This window comes from Euprymna scolopes, chromosome 32 (assembly GCF_053919585.1).
Source record: "Euprymna scolopes isolate OS-2025 chromosome 32, ASM5391958v1, whole genome shotgun sequence".
In the NCBI taxonomy this organism is placed as follows: domain Eukaryota; kingdom Metazoa; phylum Mollusca; class Cephalopoda; order Sepiida; family Sepiolidae; genus Euprymna; species Euprymna scolopes.
In genome coordinates this window covers 5,539,795-5,558,899 of record NC_136513.1, presented here as the reverse complement: position 1 = coordinate 5,558,899, position 19,105 = coordinate 5,539,795, and the positions used below count along the sequence as shown (strand labels likewise).

Genomic DNA, 19,105 nt, shown 5'->3' with positions numbered 1-19,105 from the left:
TCAAAATCAAGAGGTGGGGCAAGATCAGCAAAGGTATCCTCCTCCTGCAGGACAACGCTCTGGTCCACAACTCGCATGTCGCTAGATCAGAAGCACGGGCATGTGGTTATGAAATCCTCCCTGCTCTTCTGACCTTGCACCCTCTGATTTTCACCTCTTCCTAACCATGAAGTTGTTTTTGAAAGGAAAGCGTTTCGTTTCCCAGATGATGCAGCCTTGATTTCTGAAGTCATGTCGTGGTTGGAGGACCAACCTGGGGTGTTCTACAAAAACGGTCTCCAGAGCTGCATCAAACGATGGGAGAAATGCATAACTCTGGGTGGTTCCTATGTAGAGAAAGACTAATAACTGTGCCAAGTTTCGTTGCTCTACTGCTATTGGAAGTGGGTCAGAGGCATTACTTATTGCATGCCCCTCATATATATATATATATATATACATATGCACATAAAGTTATGAACAGCACATAGAGCCCGAGACAAAGCTGGGCTAAACTGCTAGTTATGCTTAAAAGAATCCTAAAAAGATGTCTTGGTTGGAATCTCTGAAATAGTTGGTGAATGTCTGTCATCTGGTTGAATGTTCCATTTCCAGCCAAAAAAAAAAAAAGGTAAACAATATTGTTTTAGCTTTAGACACCAAATCTACATAACATTTTAAAATTATGCTTTATTTAAGTTTCAGGTGAAGTGTAAAGTTCCGTTGTGAAAATATTCCGGTTTCATCTGAGATAAATAATAATAAAAACAAAATCTATAAAAACAAAAATAAATAATAAAAGTTAGTAATTCTCCTGAAGAGAGCTGAGTATAGTCAAGATTGTCTGCTCCATTTGACCGGTCAAATTAATTAGGCATGGTCCATCAGACAAGAAACTCATTCTTAACATTAGGAAAGGGAGACATAATCATTATTCAGAAGGGATCATATCTTGCTCGTCACTGTCATTCCATCTGTGGAGAAGAAACTGGAGGTCAAAAAGAGAAGACAATCTTGACCATAACTGATCTTCTTCAGAACTGGTCACTTATTAGTAAAATAAAAAAGAATTTGTAAATGTTTTAGTACTTGTGCAGAATTTGAACCAGATGTAACTAACTGGCCGCTTGACTTTGCTCGGAACACTGCTTTTGCTGATTATCAAAGTGTAACAATGCTACTCAAGGAAAATACTGAATAAACATTTAAATATAATAAAAATCATCAGGAAAAATATATAACAAAAATAAAAAAGAAAGCACCATAACAATTTGTTTTATTCTCATAACAAATTTTTTAAGAGAAAAAATAAACAAGTATATTTTCTTTATTTTTGTAACTAATGTAAACTTTTTCAATCACTTTTGTCAAGCAAAACTGAACAAAATTAATAAGATAACCAATTTTTTGTGTTTTTCATATTTTTTTTTAAAGAAAGTGTTGTTTTATTTAAACTTTTGTTCAAAAGTAAAAAAAAAAAAAAAAGAAAAAGCACCTTCTTTAATGTTTTTTATGTATTATAATTTTGCACTTTTTTTCTTAGTTTTTTTTTTAACTAATGTAAAGTAAACGTTTTTTGTTACTTTTTTTCTTTTCATGAACATTTTTTTTTCTGTAGGGTGGGGCTGGACAACCGTTTTTTTATTTTTATTTTTTTTATTAAATTAAATTATGACAGCCGGGATATTCCCTTAGGATTTTGTCCTGATACACCACTTAATTTATTGATTTTTTTTTTTTTACAATATTTTCCCCGAAAGATTGTCTGCTCCTTTGGCTGATCAGCATCTTATGGTCAAACCCGAGTGTATGACATCATGTTCTGAGCAGAAGCGAGCGAATGGTTAAATACGTCTGGTTCAAATTCTGCACAAGTACCAATGTTTCAAAATTATGTTTTATTTGCTTTCCATTTTGAAGGTGGAGTGTAAAGTCTGTATGAAAACATTCTTGTTTCAAATTAACATCTGAGGTAAATCAAGAATCTCATGACAACAGTACAAATACTACACTACCCTCCCTGAATTGAGCATTGATAGTTATGACACGTATCCAGTTTACAGCCCAATTTCTGGCAACTTTGTTGTTAGCATCTTTTGGCAAATTATGTAAGCAGCCAGAAGATGCTGAAGCAAAGACTGCCAGATGTTTAATTCAAAACATGGCGCCTCCCTCTTCTTCATGTTAAGACTGATTTTTTAAATAGAAAGCCATTCTTAACATAGGGAAGGGCAGGATTTTATATTGACAAGACGTGTTGAAAGTCATTCCCGGTTTAAAAATTTTTTCTTGATTTAATGAAATTTGCATTGAAACTTGTTGTCTGCTGACAGCTGATTGGATAATTGCTTCAGCATTTTCCAGTTGCTGACATAACCTGCTGAAAGATGTTGACATGGAGTTGATGGAGTTTGGGTGCTAAACTAATAGAAGTAGTAGTAGAGTTTTGGCTTCACACAGAACCAAATCTACATTACATTTCAATTTAAAAAATAAATTTTTAAAGGTGGAGCATTATGAAAACAGTTGGCGCTTATTCAGATTGGCACTTATCATGTATGTACTAGTCACGGGGCGAAGATGAAAAATTCAAAAAATCACATAATTTGATCAAGTAGGCTTTTTTTTTTATTCAAGAAAATCAATTTTTACTGCTTCAATGAAGATAAAAAAAATGAAATCAACAAATTGGTTGATAAGGGCAGACAACTCTAATGCACATGTGAACTGTCAAAATAATCACTGATTACTTCCCCTTATTATGTCCTCCAAAGAAATCTGGCCTCGTCTGTCACTTATCGGTAAAAAACGGCAAATTTGGTTTTTGTAAATAAAACGAATAAACTACTTGATCAATTTTTGTGATTTTTGAAATATGAAATATTCATTCTGTGACAAGTAGATACGATATAAAAGTTTTTCTTAATTTTTGTTTTTTGCAATAAGTGCTAATCTGAACAAGCACCGAACATCGAAATATTAAATTTCAATCAAAATCAATGGTATTTACTTAATTTTCATGTCGAAATTAGTAAAATTTCCAAAAATTATGAAAAATGATAAAGTATAAAATTAATTAACGAAAATAGTTTTCAAATAAATTGTAAGTTATACGAAAATGATAAGCAGATTCCAAACTATGAGTTACTTCCCTTGTTTAAGTTACATTTCAAAAATAATAATGGTGGATTGCTGGATTGTGAAAATAAATTTTTCATGCACTAATGTGGTAATATGTTACTAATTCTGACATGACAAATAAATAACATTGATTTTATTTGAAATTCAATTTTTCGATTTTTGTTATTATTTTGAACCAGCATTAAACATTCTTTGTTTTAAATTGATTTCTGAGGTAAATCAAGAAACCATACAAAAAAAAAAGAAAAAAAAAGTTCAATAGTATAAAAACAAACTGATTTTAATGAATCTCCTAGGGAGATTTTTCAACTAGCATTCATCTGAAAAATAATGTTAGAATTTACATAAAAATGACGAATGATGAGGTCAATAAAATCCTTACATTGATCGTGAAAGATTAAAAAACAAAAACATTTCTTCCATTAACACAACAAAGAAATATAAATCACCTCCAAAACTTTTGAATAGAAAAGATGATTTTTTCTATATACCCCCCCCCCTACACACACTTTTCTTGAGTTAGTTATTTAAAAACAAAAAAAAGGTCAGTCCGTTTTTTCATCGACTTCAATTTTTTGAAAAACTGCTGATTTTAATGCCTCCTTCATCAACCGTCGTTGGAATCGTTCCTGTGTGAATTGGTAACGGCACATTGACCTGCAAAAACAAAAAAAAAAATATTTGCCTTGAAATTAAAAAAGATGGATGGCAATATGAATTTACAAAATTATCTGAAAGTCAACACAGATTGATGAAAATATAATTTCATGTAAACAACAAGAATTACATTATTTTGTGAATAAAAGAATACCCGTCCCAGGATGGGTAAAATTAATTCCCTAAACAATTTTGCACCACTTTTATGTCCCTTTATGAAGATTAAAATCATATTTTGCTAGACTTTATGTCTGGAATCCTTATTCAATTTTTAATAAAATTTATTACATGATTTTGATTTCAGAAAATGTCTAAAATTTAAGAAAATCTTAAGAAGAAATTAGAATTCAGAAATTTTACTTAATTGGTGTCTAATGACTATGGATAAAATTTAATGCAAATCTGAAATATTTGAATTTTATTTAAAAACTATTTAAAATTCTCCAAAGAAACTGAAATTTAGAGAATATTTAATCAATTGACGTCTAATATCCCTTGTTAAAATTTAAAATAAAATTGGACTTAACTGAATTATTATGAATCTCTTTGCATGAAACTAAACATAACTCACTTTATAACCCTTATGTCTAAAAGCTATATTCCAAAATTTATAATCTTTAATTCTGGTATTTAAGATGCTGCAAATGTACCAGACTCCATGGTGAATAACACCAGACAATCTGAAAACTGACAAATACTAGAAAAATACAAGGAAGTACTGAGAAGTATAGTGAATCCTGGATGACGACAAGATCTTAATCTTAATTATTTCAAGAGCATAACACCATATAATTTATATTCTCAAAATTTTAATTATTTTAACCCTCCATCCTTGCATTCTATGTAATTTTTTTTCATGGAAATAGTTTTAAACAAAGCATGAAGCCACTTGACATAAGGAGCTAAAAAAAAATATGAAAAATAAAATAAAACAATAAAAAACACTTGAAGGTGAAAACTAGTCAACGATAAGTGTTAGATGGATAGATTCCAACTCAGAAGACACTAATTCTTCCCCCTTTGTCTGAAACATTGCTAATGGAATGCGAGGACTAAAGGACAATGCTCTGACGAACTACAAGCCCTCATACCCCCTCAACGTAATTTCCCCCCAACAAACCTGACAAGCAGCAAAGTCCCACCCCTACACAGCAGAGATTCCTAGATGTAAGAAAGCCTTCTATTCTAACAGTTTCTTTCCCAGAACTGCTAGACTTTGGAATTCCCTTCCAGGTTCTTGCTTCCCCAACAGTACTGACATGCAGAAGTTCAAGTGTAATGTGGACAGACATCTTGCTGCTCAACACCCTACATAGTACCCTGCAACTTATGTCCCTGATAGTAGCCCCCCTACATCAAAGTGGCATTGTGCCTTGTGTGGGGTGAACATGTTATACCCCTGCCCTCTCCAAAAAAAAACAAACTATATTTATAATTGACATCTTGTATTTGTTTTATAAGTTTTTGTAAAAAAAAAAAAAGTGCGTACCATGTAAGTGTAGCAATGATGGCATAGGAACCGACGGCAAAATTGGTGGCTTTTCTCACATTACCTGAAATAACAAAAAAATGCGACTTCAGTGGTTGTATGGTGCGAGACAAGATAATGTCGAAATAAAAAATGAAAATGATTCTTAGGAAATAATTTTAAACAATTTATTTCAAACAATGGATTATAATAGATTTATAACAGTTATGGCACAGTAAAAAACAAAGACTTATTTTCACATATGGAGAAATGTCCCTGCTAGGTGATTTGGTTACAAACTGACCAATGAGCTTGTAGGGCATATCAATTTTATCTGTCTTCTAAAGAACTACTTCAGCCCCTTTGGAAATCATAGTCAATCAGCAAGAAGAACCCAGTAAGCAATGAGGAAAGACGTCCCTTCTCTCTCCTGTTCCTGTTCACTGGACACTCGGGCATCAACCATCTTCACCTGATTATAATTGCTGGCAGACTTTCTGAGGCCCAAAGAACATTTTATCTTTCTTTTCTTCACTCAGACGCTGTCCAATTTTTTTTCTACTTAAACCAAACGGTATAGGTAATTAAATAAATCCTTTCATTGTTGTTATAAAAGAGATCTTGTTTTTTTTATTTCAAGCAATGGTTTTTGTTACATAGAACTAATATATAGAAGTGTATTTATATAGTTACACAAAGGATCTATTTTGTTTATATGTACATATAATAACTTGTGTTATGTGGGGTTGTAGTTTGCTTAGCGTATTGATACACGGGCAATTAGCACAACACTGTATGCACTACTAAGTTCCACCGGTCTATTTTCCTTGAGCAAATACAAAGCAATTTGAGTCCAGATTTTAATGTAGACAAACTGGCATTCTCTCCCCTCATCATCATCATGATGATGAGAGATGGAAAAAAACTAAAGACCACTTGGAATTACATCACCTTTATGTCTGTCGACCAAATCATTCAACTCATATGTCTACATATTATTTGGATTGTTGAGACTATTGTTTTCATCTTAATTGTTATTCTCACAACTTTTTGCCGATTTAAACTCCAACCTTCTTCAGGTGTATCTTGACAATGACTTATTGATGAATGGTCAAAATAAGAGCCATTGTCAAGATACATCTTAAAAAGGACAGCGGTTATATTCTCAGAAGTGTTGTGACAATAAGATGAGAACAGTAGTCTGAACAATCCATATTAATACATATAAATCTTCATCTCAAAAATTCAGAAAGATCACACGTCTATGTTACTGTACTCGTATTCCAGGTATATTAGTATAGAGAAAACGTTGGTGTTTTCCTTTGAATTCTGCTAACTCTTTTCTTATTCAAACCAGATATGTACGGAGATGGGTGAGTCTCAATAGAATGTTCTCGGGTGTAATAATTACTGAATTCTTGATGCATACAAGTCTATCCAACAGTGTTTTTAACATGATGCTGCAGTGTTGTTATTGCTTTCAAATATTTTCTTACACACTATCCACAATGCTTCACACATGAAAAAATTGAAATAGCTTGAAATATTTCAATATTGGTATGCATAGAAAGAGCTTGATGAGCTAAGAAAGAATCTTTTTAAATTTTTAAAATCTGATTAAAATTAAGGAAGTTATGGCTATTTTTGTGCCTCACACGTTTGGATATTTTTCCCTCTTTAAGACCATATGCATTTCGTCACATTTTTTACACTACTTTTTCAGTAAAAATGTCATATCTTTGTTAAAACACAAGACTAAGAAATGAAATTTACCATATAAGTGTATTTTTGTACAAGGAATTAGAATATTCAACTGAAAATCTCCCAAAGTTTATGGTTTCCAAATAATCTGCAGTAAATGTGCATAAATATGCAGCAATTCCTTAAAAATGCCATGTATCCATAAACAGAAAAGAAGTTGGAGAACTCAAAGTTGAATTGTAATGTGCTTTATGTACAAAAAACTTAAATCCAAACATAAGACCATTTAAAAATGAATATATTGCAATATTTCTTTGGTATTATTGTAGATTAACACCTTTTGTTTAACCCCACTCAACTCCTGACCACCCCTCCAAAATGTGATTCTACCTTTTTAGGAAATTATGTATAAAATGCCATGAAAAACTTTAATGAAAGATAAACAAATTATTTTAGAATTGAATGTAAAATAATTTCCTAATATAGGTCATTCTAGCATTTTAGGGCAGTTAACTGTTTTTTTTCTATGGGAAAATATGCATGCTTTTTTTTTTTTTTTTTTTTTTAAGATGATTATGTGTAGTTTTAAGAGGGTTTCTATGCAATGAGAATATGGGGAGGGTTGCCATTCGGACTTTGAATTAATTGTAGGGGCTAAGGAAAATTATGTGTGAACATACTGAAAACTTGACAAAGACAAAGCTAACAAAAACAATATTAGAGGGGGGAGCGGTTAGTTTCAAAAATTTAATGTAAAATAATTCACCATTTCCTGGCCATTCTAGCATTTTAGGTCAGTTAACCAATTTATTTTTATGTGTATTTTTCTTTAAGGAAGGATCTATTTTTTGTTTGTTTGTTTTAGATGCTTGTATGTGGCTTACAGAGGTATTTTGTTGGGGGGGGGCTTGCCACTCGAACTTAGTGTTATTGTTAGGGTTAAAGAGTATTTTAGGAATATGAACCGTTACTTCATTTTTGTTTTGTTGTCCTAACTGCAAAATGCCGTTTCCATTTCAAATAAATATTTTACAGAAAGTTCTTATATATATATATATATATATATATATATATATGTGTGTGTGTGTGTATTCGACAGGTAAATAAGTCAGCAAATGTTATATTTAGTTTTAATTTAATAAGAAACTGCGTTGCGAAATTTCAAAGAAAATTCCATAAATTTGTTGATTTCTATTTTCGAGGTTGAAGGTGTTAATTCCATAGGCCGTTTATACTACGCTGGAGCAGGTTGTAAAAATATCTTTCGCTTAATAAGTAGAAAAAAAAAATAACAAAATAAAAAGCTTCCTAATTCTTTTAAAATTTCAAGAATATTGATATAGATTTTGAGGGTTTGTATTACTATACACATAGATTCGAAAAAGTTGTCAAAAAAACAAATATATAACAAATAAATGTTATCAAAAGCAAGTTACTTTTCTACCTAACTGGATAATTTTTTAGTGTTTTTATTTAATGTAACATGTTTATTCAGCTTGAAAACAGTGTTTACCGATGTTTTGGAAAATTTAAAATGGCGCCCGACTCTTGAAACGGTAAGTTTGGGGAAAAGAGTTCAAAATAAAAAAGTAGACAAAATACTGCTAGAAACTCGCTCAATATATGTTACCGTGACATAGGCTGACATATATTCGGTGTGTTTTTAACAGTATTTTGTATAGTTTTTTTTATTTTTAACTCCTTTTCTCAAACTTACCATGTCAAAGAGAGTCGGGCCGGGCGCCATTTTTAATTTTCCAATACATCGGTAAACACTGTACGTTTTTAGAGCTGAATGAATAAACATGTTACATTAAATAAAAACACTAGAAAATTATCCAGTGAGGTAGAAACGTAACTTATCTTGCCTTTGATAACATGTATTTGTTATATATTTCTTTTTTGTCAACTTTTTCGAATCTATGTATAAACGAGATTTTGATACTTATTTTGATTTTGAAAAAAAAAAACATTTGTGGCTGTTCGCAGTAAAACATTGTTTTAATTCGCTGTTCAAAACTAATTTAAAGAATAAAAGTGCATGCAAGCTATATATCTACAAAAGTTTATTTTGTTTTTTTAACCATGTTTTTAAATTTGACGAGAAATGTGAGAAATTGCAACAGATTCATAATGCCGAATTGGTTGGGATTGTTGTTATTATACATTCTGAAAACCGAATAGTTCTAAACTAATGTTATTCTGATAACAAAATAGCTCTAATTAAACATATGAACATTTATATTCATATTTTCATGTTTTTCTTAATTCGTTCTGGAATAAAAATTAATGAACGCATGTTTACACTGTGCTATCGCTGATTCTACAGGCTGGAGCTGCTGCTGCTGCTTCTAGTAATACTAACTTCATTTGACCAAATTCGAGAAATAGAAACAATTTTTTTTTCGGGTAGGTCCTTTTAAATTATCAATTACCACGGTCCTACTCAACATAAAATAATACTTTTAATTGATAAAGATAGTAAAAAGATTGATTTACTTACTACTGGGTGTCCGAAGAATTTTTTTTTCAAAATGTTCGATACTCGTCATATTAAAGTCTTATTTTTAACACAACAAAAAAAGAAATGGTCAAAAATATTTCGGACACTTGACAGTATTAAGATTAACACCTCTACTGATTGGTTCCCAAATTTCATGAAGAAATTCTTCATACAATCACGGTACGGACCTTTAGAAAACAGGGGGGGTCATTACAAAACCTTACCGAAAACGCCATTTTATGACGTTCACATTTTTATCACTTTATTTGCTTAAAACTCTTAAAATATATAATGTACATTCATATTTATTAATTCATTTGAAAGTATATTCATTTCCAAACAAAACAGTAGTAATTTGAAGACTTGAAGTGCTTTGGTTTAAAAAATATGGCTATTTTAGTAGAATTACCTTGAAATCTGTGATTATCCAAAGCGTTTTTTCGTCCGTGTGTATTACTACAAGCAAACTACAACATTCATTTCAACAAGCAGTAGGGTGATAGTAAGAATAAAAAAAACGAACTTACTAGTGAAAAGGAAAACTCCGAGTCCAGTTACAATTCCTCCTCCAATACCATTTAATAGAGATTGTCGCATACAAGGTATACTTAAAATACCCTGAAGGAAAGAGAAAACAAAATCAAATTATAATGATTGTATTATTGTTGTTTCCTCGATATAAATCCATGGAAACTCTGGTGTTTATCAAAAAGTGCTTGATGACAAACAGACCGTAATTATAGTGTATCTATTTATACAAACATTATTATATAACATTATATTGGCTACATATGTGCATACACGTTTCTGCTGTAACTCTTTTAGAGAAAATTGGTCCTGAAGACACTGTTTCTCTAAAGGAATTGCAGGAAAAACATGTATGCACTTATGTAGCCAATAATGTTTGTATAGATATTCTACAAAATACTAATTACATAGTTGAAAGTGACAAATTTATAAAATCCCTGAAAATATTTTGTTAGTGATGAATTTGTGATTACGTGAATTTTTACACATGGAAAAAATTGATATAAAATAGAAGGTTGTGTTGGGTTCGGTGATATCGGAGATTCAAATTTGATATCAATTTCACTTGAAAAACAAATCTTTTTTATAACAAAACTCTATTTTGGGGAAATCAGTACATACATATGAAAAAAAAATATGCTTATTCAATTATATTTCACCCTTTATTCATACTAATCCTTTAATTTATGAAGTTTGATGTAACTACAGAACATATACAAATAAAGGACAAAAAAAGTCTATATTCCAAATTCCAAGATGTTGTTAATCTTACCATTTATTTCTTTCAGCATGTTAAAATGTTCAATTCTTGACAGCACCTGTGTCGTACTGCAGAACCATTCATATAATTATTGTAAATTTTTTAATCTTTTCCACCCTTACTAAGAATAAAAACTCATTAACTTTAAAAGAAAATAAAAAGAATATTGGGCATATATATTAGTAGCCTAGCAAGGCCACAGGGGAGACAACTAAGCAAATTCTGAAGCAAAACTCATCCCAAAGTAGAAAAACTGAAGCTGGCTTGTTAGGACATATATATATATATATATATATATATATATATATATATATATATATACACACACATACACACAGTGTGACCCCCCCCCTCCAAAACGGGCCCCAACTCTAATTAGGCCCCATTTCTTAGTGTTTTGTCCGAATGAAATGAAATTTTGGTCATAACTAGCTTATCATATTCAAAACATCACATCAAAACACTAGGGTCTTTGGCCTTTTTTTCTCTGTTGACTGTAAAATGCTCAGAAAAACAATTGAATGTCCTGTTTTTTTATATATATAAATGTATGCTAATTTGAGCATATTTTATTGGTTTGAAAATATAGGTTCTTTGTAACCAATTGTCATAACATTTTAACCATAGAATAGTATCATAATCTTCTAAAAGCCTGCAAATTTTTGTGTAATTTCGGCCCATAGAACCAAAGATATGAGCATTTCAATATTCAATTTGGCGACGAGTATAGATATATCTATATATATAGATATACCACTTCTTTGGGCAATTTTATAAGTTCAAAATCTAAACAACTACTGATCAAAATTTAAATGAACGCTCATTGGAAAGACAATCACCTGTATTGTATAGTGAGCTATGTGACATTTGCCCTTGAGGTTGCACATTACTTTCAAGAAGTGGGGATCACTTTTCTATATTAATTTAACATAAAATGAACATCCACTTTATGGCCATCCTGGCTATAAAGTGGATGTTCATTTTACATTAATTTAATATAGAAAAGTGATCTCTCACTTTATAAAACTATAATTTCTTCATATCTCGTTTCCTGAGATTTTAACTGTTATTTTTCGTTTTCAGAACCCCAAAAACCTATAATAGTGGTAATTTTAAAGGATTTTTTGTGGGTGAAAAGATACTGCACCTTTACCAATACTTCAATCATAGTCATTTGTTTTCCAAGTTTTGCATGTGAATTACAAAATATCTGGTATTTCCCTCAAACCTCTATTGATGGAGGAAGACAAAAACTTGCTGCTATGGTTTCAAATGATCTGAAAACAGCAAGAGGAGACTTGATTCCAAATATTTCTCATATGTTATATCTCCCCTCATAAAGTAAATTTCACAGGATTATTTGATACTGGAGATATTCATTATCGTACCCTATTTCCAAAAGAGGGGAAATATAAGATATGAAAAATATTTGGAATCAAGTCTCCGCTTGCCGTTATTTTAGATCATTTGAAACCATAGCAGCAAGTTTTTGTCTCCCCTCCATCAAGACCAGAGGATTTGGGTGTATATATATATATATATATATATATATATATATATATATATATATACACACACGTGTGTGTGTATGAGTATATGTGTGTGCGTGAAGGCAACTCTCAACCTACAGTGGCACCAAAAAACAAAAATTCCGCACTTGTCATTTTTTCAAAAACTGCAAATTTAAGCTAAACTGAATGTAACTGTTTAAACAACCTATACCTCATTTTACCTGTTCATTTAAAAATTTTTTTTTACAAAGGTGTCACCACTTATCAAGGCCCAGAGGCCACTCGAGGATAAGGGTTAATAAGTGTACAGTGGTCAATGGGACAATGTCGTGGTAATTGTTAGTAATGGAAATTCAGTAAATTGGATTACTCAAGAGGAACAGCTCATCAAGAACTTGTTCAAGTTAGACTTGAAGAAGATCTGAAATCTGAACGGAATTTTGTATGGAACCTTTTATTTAATCCATCAGCCATGATCGGGTAGAAATCTTAAGCAATTTGCAATTGTATTCATAGTATCACCTGCAATGAGGATTGAACCTTCAACCTCCAGAAGAGTATCACTGGAACTAGATTTTTTTACTGAGTGCTTTATCCATTTCGCCATGGGCCCTTGTATTAAAAATTCTGTGGAGATTCCAGAGTGCAACAAGATACACCTGAAGAAGATCAGAATTACACTGGCTGAAATTTTATGAGAATAACACTGAAAATGAGAAAAGTAGTTTGAATAATCAAAATAAATATTCTGAAGTGTTGAAAATTTTCAATTTTATTCTTCATAAATAAATATTCGTACAAATTCATTGGGAGTGGGACAAAAAAAAAAAAACTGGTTACTAAAATCCTTCCAACCCTTTCCAAAGAATACACTCAAATTTATTCCAATTTGTTCAGAACCAAAAGCAAGCAGGTCAATCTCTAAATGGCAGTGGTATCTAAATGAGAAGGAGAAAGAAATGATGTAGTTTGGGAGTGGATGGTATCCTTCACTGAGGAATTAAAAAAAAAAGACAAGAACAAAAAATATGTATGGAGAATGAGCATATTGAAGGAGCTCTATTACCAAAAGGTAAACACAGGGATGGGGCTCATTCATTCAACCAGTTAAAAGGATAAATTACCCGAATGGCTGGACTGATTGAATCAGGAACCACAAGTGCCATGCTCAGGCAGGGAACACATACTCATAGTTGATTCATTTTCATACACACAATCTTGCAACTTGTATCCACCTTTTGTCAATCACATCTGATTTTGACCTTAAGCTGGTACTGAAAGAAAACAATTATATCCTGATCAGAGAAAGATTCAACCCTTCAAAATGTCCTCACATGCAATGTCCTCACCACCAGTTGCTCTAAAGCCAAGATTACAAAAAACACCATTTGTTTCTCCCTGTCTCCTGGTGGTTAAATGTTGTCAATTACAAAGGTCGTGGTTAACAACAAAGGATGCTTGGAATCAATACGAATCATTACCTTGTTGACTTTCAATGCTGCTTGAATTTGCAACATTTAAAGAAAGCTTGATCAGGCATTTCTTGTGCCTTTATTTTGCAGCCAGAATAGTCAGATTACTACTCTATTCCTGCACTGCTTAAGGGCTAACACATTCTGTGCTAATTGATATTTCAGAATAAACCCTGAGTTGTTGATATATCTAGCACCTAGCACTCAATTCCATTTGGTTCTGATCTCCAATGCCTCAAGCCACTTGATGAGCAGACCCAAAGCTGCACTCTGCGTTTTTGTAAAATAAAATAAAAATAATAAAATATTTAAAACACTAAGTTATAGTAATCTCATTAAGTTCTTCAGCATTTATGAACCTGCAATTTCCGCCAAGTTACTCGGGTGTGCCCAGCAGATGATGGGAAGAACCAGAAATGATTGACAGTTTTCTGGATATTAAGACATTTTTTTTCCAATATATTATTTTATGAATTTATCTGGTCGTTGCCGTTGTTAACATGAGGAGGGAGGAGGCTGTAACAATTTGTGTTTTTTCTTTTTTAATAAGGCTCGCCCGACCATTTCCGGTTATCTGCCTGGCACACCCAAGTAACTTCATGGAAATTGTGGGATGATAAATGCAGAAGCACCAAGATTGATTACCGAGCAGCATTTGCAAATTGCATGCGATATCTGAACTTCAATCTAAGCCCCCCACTCACCAAACTTTAATGAAAAACACTTGTCTAGCCAAAACCACTATCAATAATTTCCCAGACTCTTTATCTGTGCCTAAACTTAAATGTAGATTCCATGAACAAAGCTTCTTTCTTAGAACTGCATGCCTGTGGAACTCTCTTCCAATTGCCTGCTTTCCATCTGACTACAATCTGATTGTCTTCAAGTCCAACGTAAACAAGTTCTTGATGAACCGTCCCCCTAAGTAATCCAATTTACAAAATTTCCACTACTTATGTTTACTATGCTATAATAACATAGACTAATGTATACCCAGTAATCCTTATCCTTGAGTGGCCTCCGGGCCTTGATCAGTGTAAAAAAAAAAAAAAAAAAGATACGATCAATTTACTGAGAAAAACATTTGATGAACTAATAATTTCAGGGTTATGAATTTGAGTTATGGTTCCTTCTTAAATAGCCTCTCAGTTTATTCATAAAGATTGCGACTATATTTTCCTGATCGACTTTTCATTTTGATGTTTCACATGAAACTTGTTAGAAGTGTTTTCAATGTTATTTATTAACAAATTCATTACCATTAAATTACAAATTTACCAGAATAATACATATTTTTTTAGGTACAGGTAATAATGGCAGAAAAAAAGATAGGGGGACATAGTTTTAAAAGCTGATTTATCATAATGTTTTGTAGGTTTCTGACTACTTCTTGATTGTATTTGAAAGATTAAAGACTAAAGTTAATTTTCAAAAGAAAAAATATTTATATACACATGAAAAAAAGTTATAATGAAAAATGTTTTCACGGCGACATTCAGAAACTGACAAATTTAGCTAAATTTTTAAGTTAAATAAATTCATTGTAAAAATCCCTTGAAAGATAAATATTAGTTTTCTGTGTCTATTTTAATAATGATTAGTAAAGTCCTAAGTTATTGAATTAAATTAAAAAAAACAACATCTTGTTTGTATAAAAAAGTAAAGTGAGAGATTCCAGCTTTGCACAAACAAAAATGAACGAAGTCATGTAAGAATGGATTTTATGGAAAGTCAAAATGTCAGAAAGTCAAATGGTTATCTGAAAATGACGTCAGGTAGTTGGGAGAAGGTCCAGGAGTGCTGTTTTTTTTGTTTTTTTTCTCCAGCCGTGGATCCGCACATTCTTTTCGTGAACGGTTGTATAATTTGTACCATTTTTTAATTTATTATTCTGTGTTCTCGCTTTTAAATTTAAATTAAAAAAAATTTTTCTTTAAATTTTTCAAGATTATATAAAAATGATCTTACGCTGAAAGTTACACGTATATTCAAGCAAGTAAAATATTAGAATCTTGCATCTAAAAATTACGCAAAACATCTATAAAAAAAAAAAAAAAAAGACAATTTTTTTTGCAATTATAATTATTTTGTGTGAAAATATTAAACAATGCTTGATTCAATGATAATATCGGTAGTTTGAGAAATTAATTTTTCTTTGAACGGACTTGGAATCGATACGAATCATTACCTTGTTGACTTGTATACCCAATTGTAATGTTCCTGAAAAAAATTAATCTTTCTTTTTGTTTCATTGTTACAATTTACGATGCTTTATTTTCATAAAAAATGCAAAAATAAATTCATTCATTTTTTAACTATTGAAAACCATAACTTTAGTAAAAGTGTTTTTTTGTTAAAATCAAATAATACATTTCCACTAATAATTAAGCAAAATAATGTATTTATTATATTCCGTGATCATTATTTGATAAATACTGAAAATTTCATAAAAATTGGTTAATTTCCTGAATTTTGGTGAATTTTTAAGTAAAGGAAGGGCCTCAAAATGTTTATACATTTTGAGCATCGGCATTCATTTTGCACGTACATAGTATCTTTAGAATCACTCCCGGATTAATGAAGGGCGTGGTTTTATACGTCCACAAAATTTGAACCCAACTGCTTTATTTATTTATATTTAAAAATAGTTTTTAACAATAAACTAACTCTAGTTTAGGTTCGGCAAAAATCGACTGGTTTGGTTCAAGTTCTGTAGAAGCATACTTTTTTTTTTCGTCGCAGAGTGGGCCATGTTTATATATATTTTTTGTCAATGTGCACTTGCACTGGGTGTCCAACCCGCAAAGGGTGTTTATTTCGAAAGCTGTTCTTAATACGGAGAGGTTGGGAGTGTTTATTCCGAAAAGCATTTTCTTATTTTCAACCTCCCCATGTTAAGAACGGCTTTCGGAATAAACACCCTTTGCAGTGCGCATTGATCTTTTGGGTTTGTATTATTGTACACAGATTCGAAAAAGTTGTCAAAAAACAAATATATAACAAATAAATGCTATCAAAGGCAAGATAAGTTACTTTTCTACGCAACTGGATATATTTTTCGTGTTTTTATTCAATGTAACATGTTTATTCAGCTCGAAAAACATACAGTGTTTACCGATGTATTGGAAAATTCAAGATGGCGCCTCACTCCCTCTTTAACACGGTAAGTTTGGGAAAAGGTGTTATAAATAAAAACTAGAAAAATACTATTAAAAACCCGCCGAATATATGTCAATCTATGTCACGGTAACATGTATTGAGCGAGTTTTTAACATTATTTTATCCAGTTTTTTACTTATAACACCTTTTCCCAAACTTACCGTGTTAAAGAGGGAGTCAGACGCCATTTTCAATTTTCCAATACATCGGTAAACACTGGTTTTCGAGCTGAATAAACATGTTACATTGAATAAAAACACGAAAAATATATCCAGTTTGGTAGAAAAGTAACTTATCTTGCCTTTGATAACATTTATTTGTTATATATTTGTTTTTTGACAACTTTTTCGAATCTATGTGTACAGTAATACAAACCAGATCTTTCTTTTTTTTAAACTTAAATATGCTGTTTTGGAGGTATTCCACAAACGCCCCCCCCCCCAAAAAAAAAAACACTCGCTTGGAGACGGGAGTGATTATATAAAAGAGTGTTTGCTCTTTACGACTTCCGGTTTCTGCTCCACAGACAGAATGACGGTGACAAGTCAGATATATTCCCTTATGAATAATGATTATCTTCCTCTCAGATAACATAAAAGCCCTCTCCTCTTTCCTCGTGTTAAAAGAAAGGCGCTTTTATGTTATCTGAGACTTGTCCACGACAAATGAACAACAGTAACCAAAAATCAAAAAGGACATACAATTTTGATTATATAATGCTATAAAATTATCAAAAATATTTCTATGATGATTGTTTTAAGTGCAGATTTTAAAAAGATATATTACAGAGATTAATAGAGTCCACGAACTTTCGAATGAAATTAAAGTAAAATAAATAGTAATAGCTATTATGACCCAGCGGATCACGGGTACGTCTAATTTTATTTATTTACTTTTTTTTCATGTAACTTGACTGATGAAGAAACTGAAAGGCACAGAAACGTTGTAATAGCAGGTTACAATAAATAATACAACTTACCTTCGGCGAACTTTCATCACTTTGTTCGTCAGCCATTTTTTATTGTCCAATGTTGTTCAAGAAATTCCTTATTAAGTACGAAATATTTGATGTCTCTGCCCGGAATTATTGATCTCTTTGCTTAAATGTGAGGTTTTCTTTCAACCGGTGACATTGGTAAATAATCACAAAGTCAAATCAACAAAGATGGCCGCATCCATGCCGGCATAGTGAGATACAAATGGCAAGGGAAGATAACTCTAAAGTTCGTCTATCGGCATTATCTCCTCTTGTTTTTTATCAAAGGGAGGCAATAACTAAATTAAAAAGAAAAATCCGTTTCTTTTTAATTTTTTTTTTTTAACAGGAATATCAATTTATTTTTTTTATTAATATATATGTATTTTTAAAAATAAATCCCAGAAAGTACATATACCCAAATTTATGTTCCGAAATTAATTATCATATTCGCAATATTTCAGCCAATGTAATCTATCTATTTTATTCTCTGGCCCATGGGGTGAGATCAATGTGTAGCAGCATCTGTTCTGCTGTCGGTCAAAAAAGGAGAAATTTTTCTTGAGTATTTATTTTTGTCACATCCAGAATGCCTCTTTTGGGAGAGCTGGTTATCCTCCACATTGAAAAGCAAACAAAAAAATAGAAAAATAAAAAAATAAAATAAATAAATAAATAAAAAATAAAATAAGAAAAAAAGTGGCATGTGTATCTTGGCCGTCGTGAGGAGGAAAGTGAATATGGCTATAGCTCCCACCTCATTAACCTGCCTTTAAAAATTTAATGGTTACTAAAAATTTATTATAAAGTTAACCTTCCTGATCCAAATTTACGATAAAAAAAATCAATGTGAGACAATGCAGAAATGTGCAGCAATATTGACTCAAAATGCGTTTGTAGGATTCACAAAGTTTAATTGGCAACCTGGACTTAGGGTTAGTGTTGGGTTAATAAAGGGCATTTTTTTTGGGGGGGGGGAGGGAAGAATATTATTAATCCTAACCACTAACTCTATGTTCTGGTTGGCAATGAAGTCTGAGATGATAATTCTAAAATTTTTTAAATAGGACCGTTAAAAGTTAAGATTATGAGGTCAGAAGTTTGAGAAAGAGTCAGAGCTAAAGTCATACTTATGAAAAGATTATGAGTTGGAGTCATATTCTTAATATCTGAAGAATCAAAAGACAGAATATGAGAAAACCATAAAAAATGACCAGAATCAGAGTCAGATATTTTTGAATTTGATGAAT

At 31.5% G+C, this 19,105-nt stretch overlaps 1 protein-coding gene across 1 annotated transcript; it reads right to left on the bottom strand.

Moving 5' to 3' along the window:
• Nucleotides 1–3,382: 3,382 nt before the first annotated feature.
• Nucleotides 3,383–18,076, bottom strand: LOC145256194 (cytochrome c oxidase assembly protein COX20, mitochondrial-like). Its single transcript, XM_080114801.1, has 4 exons — nucleotides 17,859–18,076; nucleotides 9,977–10,067; nucleotides 5,267–5,330; nucleotides 3,383–3,777 (listed from the first exon to the last, which is right to left on the bottom strand). The coding sequence occupies exons 1-4, from the start codon at nucleotides 17,892–17,894 to the stop codon at nucleotides 3,666–3,668; spliced, it is 303 nt and encodes a 100-aa protein (XP_079970927.1). The 5' UTR covers nucleotides 17,895–18,076; the 3' UTR covers nucleotides 3,383–3,665.
• Between the last annotated feature and the right edge of the window lie 1,029 nt (nucleotides 18,077–19,105).